The sequence below is a fragment of the Microtus ochrogaster genome, unplaced genomic scaffold (genome assembly GCF_000317375.1).
Source record: "Microtus ochrogaster isolate Prairie Vole_2 unplaced genomic scaffold, MicOch1.0 UNK87, whole genome shotgun sequence".
NCBI classification, from domain to species: domain Eukaryota; kingdom Metazoa; phylum Chordata; class Mammalia; order Rodentia; family Cricetidae; genus Microtus; species Microtus ochrogaster.
The window spans coordinates 772,034-782,063 of NW_004949185.1; the positions used below are offsets into that span (position 1 = coordinate 772,034).

The following is a 10,030-nucleotide window of genomic DNA, read 5'->3' on the forward strand; positions in this document are numbered from 1 at the left end:
TGAGATGGTGTAGTGGCCCCTTGTGATGGAGGGTCATGTTGGTTCCCGATGGGAGGTGGAGGAGGAGGCAGATCTGGGGAACAAAAGTGAGTGGAGGATGAGCTGCAGATGGTACCCCACTCTCCTCCCCCCCCCCGTGACTCAGGCAGCCCGAGCAGAGACCCGCAGGAGCTCAGAGAAGCACACAGCACCCCATCCCCTTTCTAAGAACTACCTTTTGGAGCATGCCCAGGAAGCTGGAGTCCTGGGAGGCCTTGGCCTGGAAAACCTCCGCCAGCTTTACTTTCAGAATAACCTTTGGCCCTGAGAAACCAAAAATGTGATTCAGGGCCCAGCAGTCAGGGTCATGATACCTCCTGGTGTGTGTGGGGGGGCATGTCCCCTGCCTCCACCCCAGACTCCCTTTCCTCCAGCGCTGCCCCATCAGATCAGGGACTCAGTACCAAGGAATCCCCCGCCCCCCCCCCCGTATCCACCCTCCAGCCCTCACCTGCTGCATATGAGGTGTTGAGGAGAGCCAGGAGGAGGAAGAGGGGCATCGAAGACCCCATTGTGGCTACCTCACTTCTCCCACGGCAGAAGGGAAATGGAAACAGCCACTCTTTACCCCGGGCCCTCAACCCTGGTGTGGGGGGCACCAACAGACACGGCAACTGGATTTTCCAGTTCTCCCAAAGTGGTTCCCATGACCCTGGAGAGGGCCACTCACTGGCTCCTGGGTAATGTGGAGGGGTACCCCCCCATTGTTTGCTTCAGACCTCAGAGGAGAGAGAGGTAGGGACAAGTGGGGGCCCTCCTGCAAGTGCCAGGCCCCACCCAAGCCTGGGTCCCTCAGAGGCTCTTGAGGGATTAATGATTAACCGTCCTTAGCTGTCATCATTCCTGCCAGAGAAGGGCTCTGGAATGCACACCCCAAAGGGAGGGGTGGGTGGGGCCTCACCGGGTCCCTCTTGGTGTCTTGACAGCCCAGTCTCTGTGGTTTGCCAGGTGGGAAACCTGGGCAGCGGAGAGCTTCCATCTTTGAAATTTCATTTCTATTTTGTCTTCTGTGAATGAGTGTTTTTGTCTGCATGTGTGTATGAGCACCACGTGTGTGCAGTGCTCACAGAGACCAGAAGAAGGCATCGGGTCCCTCTGTAACCAGAGTTACAGACGGTTGTGAGCTACCATACAGGAATCAAACCCAGGTCCTTTGGAAGAAGAGCAACAAGAGCTCTTAATCCCTGAGCCGTCTCTCCAGCCCCCATGCCGGGCTTTTTATGTGGGTGCTGGAGATAGAACTCAGGCCCTCGTGCTTGTACAGCAAACACTTTACCAACGAACCAATGATAATTCCTAAACGGTAACAACGTGTGGCAGGTGTGAACCACCGCTGCAGGCTGGTGCTGTGTGTTGTGGGCACACTCTTCAGAGCGGGAACTGAGCCGTGGGTGGAGCAGCCTCTACCTCAAAGAGATCCTGGGAGCATCACATGAGCGCACTAATAGCGCTGACTCTTAATCACCGCCGCTCCTGCTCAGCAAAGAACCCTGACGACTCGGTGGTCACAGGAAGCAGTACTCTACGCAAGAGCCCAGATCCGGGCAGTTGGCCCCCGGACCTCCTGATCAGGACATCCTATTCATTTTTCATCTCACAGACATGCCAGTTCTGGGGGAGATGAGTTAGGGGTGCAGCTGTGACCCCTTACATTGCTACCATCTGGCTGCCAGCAATGCTCATGACAGGTAGGGCTGAAATGGCTACGAGCCGTTTGCCCTCATCTGAAAAACAAGATGGCTTTGCTGACCTCGTCAGTTCTCACAAGAGGCTCCCGTGACTGACTCCCCTGTCTCCGACTCAGACATAGTCACCTCTTGTGACTGGAAGATGCCATCTTGGGCCAGGCATGGTAGTGACTTCCTGTAATCTCAGCACCCAAGGGGCAGAGGCAGAAAGAGAATCACCAATTGGGGGCCAGCCTGGTCTTCATAACGAGTTCCAGGACAACTAATGTAAGATACCAAGATCCTGTCTCAAAAAACAAAACAAGGCCGGGCGATGGTGGCGCACACCTTTAATCCCAGCACTCGGGAGGCAGAGGCAGGCGGATCTCTGTGAGTTCGAGACCAGCCTGGTCTACAAGAGCTAGTTCCAGGATAGGCTCCAAAGCCACAGAGAAACCCTGTCTCGAAAACCAAAAAAAAAAAAAAAAAATTTAGTAGTCAGGTATGGTGGTACATGCCTGTAAGCCCAGCACATGAGGGGAAGATCATGAGTTCAAGGCTATCCTCAGCTACATAGCAAAGACCAGACGGAGTACAGGACACCTTGTCTTAAAGCAAAACAGACACACATATGTACATACATACACACACACACACACAGAGACAGAGAGACAGAGAGAGACAGAGAGAGAGAGAATTAAGACAAGTAAAACAGGGGCTGGAGAGATGGCTCAGAGGTTAAGAGCACTGACTGCTCTTCCACAGGTCCTGAGTTCAATTCCCAGCAACCACATGGTAGCTCACAGTCATCTGTAATGAGATCTGGCGCCCTCTTCTGGCCTGCAGGCATACATGGAGGCTGAACACCGTGTACATAAGAAATAAATCTTTAAAAAAAAAAAGATAAGTAAAACAACAAAAAATTTAAAAAGATAAATTGAAGGGGGCTGGAGAGATGGCTTAGTGGTTAAGAGCATTGCCTGCTCTTCCAAAGGTCCTGAGTTCAATTCCCAGCAACCACATGGTGGCTCACAACCATCTGTAAAGGGGTCTGGCGCCCTCTTCTGGCCTTCAGGCATACACACAGACAGAATATTGTATACATAATAAATAAATAAATAAATATTTAAAAAAAAAGATAAATTGAGTGCCTAGGGCTGGGGAGGTGGAGAATACTGACTGATCTCCCAAAGAACCAGGGTTTGATTCCCAGTACCCACATGATGGCTCACAACTGTCTGTAACTCCTAACTCCGATCCCAGGAGCTCCAACTCTATTCTGGCCCCGATGGGTGCTGCGCAACTGTTTTGCAGACACACATGCAGGCAAAACATGCATGCACATGAAAAAACATACTTAAAAGAACAGCGGTTAGTGAGTTATTCTAGAAACCGATTCTGTTGGCCTCTACCCATGCCAGGCTCCTCCTCTCTAGACAGCTGGGTCTTCTGTGAGCTATGACCACAGTGGGAGGAGGGTGTTTGTTCACAGGCACCGGTTGGAGTTTACTGCCAAACAGAAACTCTTGTGGCCAGCAGCATCTCTAGCCTCCTCCCACTAGATACCCACAGCACGCATCTCCGTGTCAGACAAGGATGCTCCTGGGATTCCCGAGTCTCCCCTGGGGAGGCAAAACTGGCCCTTTCCACAGGGAGCCAGTGTCTTGGAGCTAGGGTCTCTAGAGGAAGCGTGGTGTAGAAGACAGTGGAAAAGGGGGCTGTCAGGGGCTCTAGGGTCCGGATGGAGCTGCAGGGAGAGGCCTGTCTCTGCCTCAGGGTCCTTGTCCTGCAGGCTTCGCTGTGATTTCACAGGCTGCCCAGCTCTGAGCTGGCAGTCTTAGGTACAACCGCAGAGGCTCATTAATCTCCCGTTAATTGAGTTCATGGCAGTTGACCTCTCTCCTTTCCTGATCCAGCCCTAAGGGCGTAGGCACTACTCATGCTGGACCACTGGTTCTCAGGAGCCTCAGCTGCCCCAGCCCCAGCTCCTACCCTGAGGATCTCAGGTCCCCCTATCCCCTCTGCTGCCCACTTCCCTTAGGGAGCAACGGCCCTGCTTCCATCCCTCCAGGGGACTCACATCTTTTAGGGTGTTGGAGTTACACAATCACTCCTCATTGAGCCACATCCCCACACTGGCAACAGATCGCTGACTGACTGTCTGCTGCACTGCCCCAGAGACTGGGGATGTGGATGTAGGGGGGACGACAAAGGCATTGCCCCAGGGTGCTCACAGTGTAGGAGGCCTTCAAGTAGATCAGATGTAGGGAGGGGTAGGGGCTCCTCTCTCCTAGAACCTCGGTGGAGCTGGTCTCTAAGCTAACACTTGCTCTAGGTAGGGAAAGAGTGAAGTCTCAGGTACGGGGTTCAAAGGGGATATGAGGTGATTCCCCCTTGAGCCCCACAACTGAGACTTTTCAATGAGGAGAAAGGGAGGCAGAAAGTCTAGAAATAGGAGGTGCAGTTTTCTGAGCAGGGGCAGATGCAGCTTTGAGGTCGAGGCAGCTGCTGCCTGGGATGGCAGGAGAGGCATAGGACGGACAGATGTCCCCAGAGGGGACAAGTAATGTCAGCCTGGGGTTCCCTGCCTCAGCTGTCCCCACAGCCTGTCCTTATGCAATGGAAGCTTCTGTGTGTCATGGACCACGTGAGGGCTGCCCCCTTCCCTGCTCTTTCACCTAGACTTGGGGACACTCCACCCAGGGCAGAAAGTGTGGCTGGCTATGTGTGAGTTAGGGGCGTGGGGCTGGATGACGCTAAAGACTCAGGAGGGTGAGTATGAGCCTCCTCCCAGAGCCTGGAGCTGTCCAGTGCCCTGTCCAATCCCTCTAGAACACAAGAATTGGCTCAGAGCCTGCAGGCCACCCCATACAAGCCATTCCTTCTGCAGGGGCTGGATAAGGAGGCAGCCTGGCTACCCCACCCAGATCCCTTCAGAGTCTCCAGATCCCACGCCTTTAGTGGAACCCAGGTACCTAGCTCATGACACAGCTGCGGTCTCCCATTATCAGGGCACCCCTATGGGTGGGGCAGCTCCATTTGCTTAAGGCTTAGCTCAGAGTAGCCCCAGCCCCCGTGACGTCAAACCTGACCCCTTATAAGATGAAGGGTCCCTGGTCCGTGGTCCCTCAGCAGCCTCCTAGCTCTGACATGGCTCAACTGACCAGCAGTCTCTGTTCCACGTTTGGCTTCCTCTGCTGCCTCTTCTTCCTTCCAGCTTCTTGGGAGGCAGGTAAGATGCTCAGAGAGGTAAAGGGTTAGCCATTATATAGGGGATAGAAATCACAAAGGTCTTATTTCTTGGTGTGGATGGGGCTGGATGATCGGCCACAGCAATGAACCATGGCAAGCGGCATGAATGGCTGTGAAGGGTTTTGCCTAGTGTGTTCACGACACACAGGAGAGGAATCTCGATTCGGCTCCGTTTCTTTTGAGATGGTCTGGTGGGGGCTACACCTGCCTAGAGCTTCAAGCTTACATAAAGATGCTGTGTAGACTTTAGTTCTAGGGGGGACAGGGGAGGGGGCTCGCACATCCTGGGCACTTACCACAGGTAAGGAACCCACTGACACTCACGGTGCTTCTGCCGGTGTCTCCTTAATTCCCCAGAGGGTCAATGATCTCCATCTTCTAGCGGAGGAGTCACACAGCTGGGGGTCTTTGCGGGGCAAGAGCGCAGGGTGGGTTCCGGAAGGTTCAAGACAGACCCAGCTTCCCCATTTGACTCAGCCATTTAGCTCACCTGTCAATGATACAGCAGGAAGGATGCTGACAGCCTGTGCCCGTGATGGGGGTACAGCCTACTCTGCACAGGCATGGTTCTGGCATTTCGTCCATATTTATTCATTTAACCTTCACAGCAGCTCAACGAGGTTCTGTTTCCATCTGATAGGTGACAAATATCCCAAGACTTGGATAAGAAAAGTTTGCCGCACACAAGAGACGCTAGGGAAGGAGGTAGCATCGTTAGGTCAGTTCACTTAGTTAACAAACAGTGCTGGGACAGGGAGTAGAGATACCAAGTGCAGGGAACACTTTGATGGGGCCTGGACATCTACGGGGGCGTCTTTATCATGTAGACAAAAGTGCAGAGCTCCTACATCCCTCACAGATGTGAGACCCTCAAACAAGAGTTCTGGGGGTGGGTACTTCTGGGGCATGGCAGGCAGCACCTTCTTCCAATAGGCTCACCTGGTGAAACTGAGCTGGGGCTCCTGCCCTGAGCTCGGGGTCTTGCTGGGGTTCCCGTGGGATGGCAGGGTTGGGAGCTGAGACTCTTTCAGCGCCACTGACAGACCTCTACAGTGTGCTCTGAGCTGACGGCCGTGCTCCTACCCAGAGGGTCCTGGCTGATGTCCATGCTCCTACCCAGATGGCCCTGCGGCACAGCCCTAGAGAGCCTGTCCGAGCTTATCTGTTTCTCTCCATGTCAATGGATGTCCACCTGGTGTCAAGCTGCTGCACGAGTGCAACAAACCAGTAGGGGGCGCAGGGGAGCAAGTTCACCCTAGTCACCTGGAGATTTGCATCAGGACAGAAGGCTCGGTGCAGCAGTGGTGATGGGGTGAGGTCGGGGAGTGCCCTTGGATATTGGTGGGGCAGGATGCGGGGAGCGACTGGAGGGTACACAGGCATGTGCACACGTGTGTGTGTGTGTGTCTGGACCAGGGTTGGGGCACATGACTGTGTACGGCAGAAAAAGAAGGTGGGCAAATTCCCCTGGACTGTTCCGATGTGGTCCAGCATCTGTCCACAGGACCTGTTGGTCCCCAGACTCAGGGAGGGCACAGAACTCCAGAGCCTGCCCAGGGAAGTTCAGACAGAGGATGTGGGAAGAGGGGCTGGGGCTGTCGTTACAATGGTGCAGTTCTAGGCAAGCATGCTTGAAGCCCTGAGTAAGGTTCCCCGCACTGTGGTGGTGCACAGCTGTAAACCTAACACTGGGGAGATAGGTGCAGGAGGATCAAAAAACTTCATAGCTTAGGTTATGTGAGAACTTGCCTCAAAATAAATAAAAAAGCTGACACCCACCCCAGACTTGATGGTTAGCCATCTTCCTCCTGCTTGTTCATCTTGGGAAGTCACTAAAAAGAGCAGATGTCACTCCTGAGTCTTCCCGCCCGTGGAAGTCACAAATTGTTGTGTGTGTGTGTTTTCTTAATGTGCATAGTGGAAGGAGGTGGGCATCCTCAAGTCTTTTCAAGGTTTCCTCTGACAATTCAGTAAGTTTTTACAATGTTGCCTGTTATTGGAAGCTGCTATTCTGAGTGCCAAGTATTGAGGTTACCTGAGTGAGGACAAAGTTGATGGGGACAAAGCCTGCACTTCAAGCTTGTCCCTCAGTTCTGCAAGGCCAGTGGGATTCAGCACTCTCTGCCATGAGTGACTCATTGGTTCACTCTGTGGGTCTCTATCGGGCCCTTGGTGTGTTTGAAACATGGAGGGTAGTGGACGCCTGGGTAGTGGACACCTGGGTAGTTAGATCTCAGCTTGCTCCCCACCTGTAAAAACGTGGGTTTGTGAAAAAGATTAAATAAACAAACATGTAAGCTGCAGCAGGGCCCTCCCCTCCCCAGAGAGACTGACCCGGTTCACAGGGTCGGTGCTGAGGTCTTAACCAGTCCTAGTCTGGGGCTGGCATCCCAGGATGTGTGTTCAAATCCTGACTCCACCTCTTACTGGCTGGGTATCCCAGGGATTACCTAACCACTCTGAACCCCATTCCCTCGGTATATAGCGGGGAGAACAGAAGATAGTTCTCACCTGCAAGAGGTCCTTGGGGCAGATAAATGAAGATTATAGGAAATACTGAACAAAAGTTGTTGTTGCTAAGCGGGGGGAGGGGGTTGTCACTTCCTCCATGAGATTCCAGTTCCACAGATGGAAAAACGGGGAGACTGGCAGCTTCTAAGAGCCTGGTGAGGGCTGGAAGCTCAGCCATGGTGAGTGAATATCTGTGAAGGTATCAGGTGCCTGGCTTGCTGTGTTAGCTCTCCCTAGTTGTAGCAAAATGCCAGAGGTTATGGACTTATGAAGACAAAAGTTTTGTTTGGGGCCATAGTTTTTGATGATTGCATCCATGAACAACTGGCCCTGGTGCTCTGAGCCCATTGCAGCCCGTTCTCATGGGACAGAGTGACGCCATTCCCTGATTGGTCAGGAACAGGAAAGAGAAAGGAGCAGGTAGCCTAGCAGTCTCTCCAAGGGAATGTGCTATAACCCAACCTCCTTTCATAGACCCCGCCTCCCAATGGTCCCATCATCTCCCAGCATTGCCCATCTGGGAACTAGGTATTTAACTCCTTTAGGGGCAGTCTGGATCTACACCATGGCATCTGGAAAATGATGCTCCCAATCACTGAGAGGAGAATGCTTTCAAAGGAAGGGAGATCAGAGGGACAATGAGGCCTCTTCCTTGCAGCTCATGGGACTTGGGGTTCTCTATTCTCACCTCCTGGTCCGCTCTTCCCACACTTCCTAGGACTGAGTTCCCAGCCCCCATTCTCACCAGCGGGAAGGCAGGTGGATCTGTTTCCCACTACTGGGAATCAGCCCTGAGCCTGGGTGCCACCCTGAGCTAACAGTGCTGACAATCTCAGCTATGTCTCTCTACTCCCTGGTAATCTCCGGGCTCTCGTTCTTCTGGTCAGCGTCAGAGACACATCTGTCCCTATCCAGTTGTGTCTTCACTAAGGCCCATATCTGCCTGCTGATAAGGGTGTTCTCCTGCACACCCTGTCTCTAAACAGAACCCCTCCCAGAATCCAGCTGATTGCTCACCGCTGCCAGGACCCGCCAGAGAAACCGTTTTCTGTCAAGAGTCTCCCTCATCTATTCTCAGACATGGTACAAAGAGGGGACCCAATGTGGGTGGAAGCAAGGGCTGAACTACCTCCCTTCGCTCAGACCAAACTCCAGCACCCGAATGGAAGTCTCCATTTTCCTCTCCCATCCTCTTCTACCTCATCCTCCTCTCTCAACCTCTCACCTGGAGAGTTCTGCCTGAAGTGTGCCTCAGTTTCTCACATTGTCACCTCTGGAATGGAACTGGGATGCCACAGAAAGACCGAGATTCTGACATGAATTCCTTTTCCTCTCAGCAAGTCCATGGGAAGGGAGACCGAGGCAGGCGCGGTAGGAAGTAGATGTTGACAGGCACACAAGCAAGCGAAAGGTTATTGGAGGAGTCAATGATGATGCTTTTGACAGAGAATGTGTCAGCCAATGGGAGGACCACAAGAGTCCAAACGTGTCGCACAGGATATGAGGGAGAGAGAGACCATACCTACCAACGGGAGACACTAGATCTAAAGAGGACCCAGGAGAGAGGCCAGAAGGCTGAGAAGAAAGTTGAGGTATGGGGGTGGGGAAGGAGAGAGACTACATTTTTGCTGAAGGTGCAGTTTGGGCAAAAGTTCCGCGGCTAGAGGTGAGAACGGGGTTAAACAGTGTGGTATTCTAATGAGCCTTCCAGAGAAGACAGCCGTGCATCCCAAGGACGCCTAGTACAAAGGCAGGCAAGACTGTAGGGAAGCCCCTCATCTGTCTCTCTCTCCACAGGTGTTAACACAGTTCAGGAACTTCAGAAGACCAGTGAACCGTCAACATCTGATCATCTGCTCACCCTTACTCCAGGCCTTACTCACAAGGCTCTTTCTGTCCACACTGATCTGAACCACCAACGAGCTCCGGACCTCCCTAAGTCTACAGCAACCCAGAAGCCCAAAAAGCGGTGCACCACCGTACGCCTTGACAAACCAGTTCACAAATCTGTAGACAACTCCAAAGCCACAGGTAACCAAAACACCACTGTTCGCCATGAAATGACCCCTGCTTTGGTCATGAATGCCACCAGCCCAGGAAAAGACCCAATGATCCGGAATGGACGCTCAGCCGATGACCCCAAATCCACTCACACAGAGAAAGGATCAGAGGGAAGTCATCCAACCTCAGCACCCAGGAGAAGAACAACCTGTAAGTCTACAACAAGCAAAACCAGAGTAACGCGGAACTCAGGTACACCAACGAGACCTGTGGATACCAGCACTGGGCTAAGGACCACCTCACGTAAACCCACAACTCCTTCCCATGACTCAGAGCTCAGTAGAAAAACCACATCTTCCTCAGTAAAATCCTCAGAAGCCCCAAAGACCTCATACAGGACTCCAAGGACCCCAGCAACACCAGGTGCTGAAGCTCACAGGACTCCATTTGCCTCAGACAAGCCTGAGAAAATGACTACAGAGCACATCAAAGAGACCTCATCAGCCAGCGAGAAGACCACAAGAGCCCAAGCAACACCCACTCCGTATGAAAGTGAGACC

General features: G+C 52.8%; 2 protein-coding genes across 2 annotated transcripts in view; one reads left to right on the plus strand and one right to left on the minus strand.

Annotated features, from left to right (window-relative positions):
* Nucleotides 1-4: 4 nt before the first annotated feature.
* On the minus strand, nucleotides 5-551 carry Sfta2 (surfactant associated 2; the record flags this gene model as incomplete). The annotated part of the gene is made up of 3 exons (XM_005370762.2): nucleotides 491-551; nucleotides 215-303; nucleotides 5-73 (listed from the first exon to the last, which is right to left on the minus strand). Coding segments are annotated over exons 1-3 (219 nt in total), but the record flags the coding sequence as incomplete, so codon positions are not given.
* A 4,305-nt stretch (nucleotides 552-4,856) lies between these two features.
* The window catches only part of Mucl3 (mucin like 3), a 7,037-nt gene continuing 1,863 nt past the window's right edge, over nucleotides 4,857-10,030 (plus strand). The window contains exons 1-2 of the mRNA XM_005370858.2: nucleotides 4,857-4,938; nucleotides 9,267-9,981. Of these exons, the coding sequence (XP_005370915.1) occupies nucleotides 4,857-4,938; nucleotides 9,267-9,981 (797 nt within the window). The remainder of the gene's footprint in view (nucleotides 4,939-9,266; nucleotides 9,982-10,030) is intronic.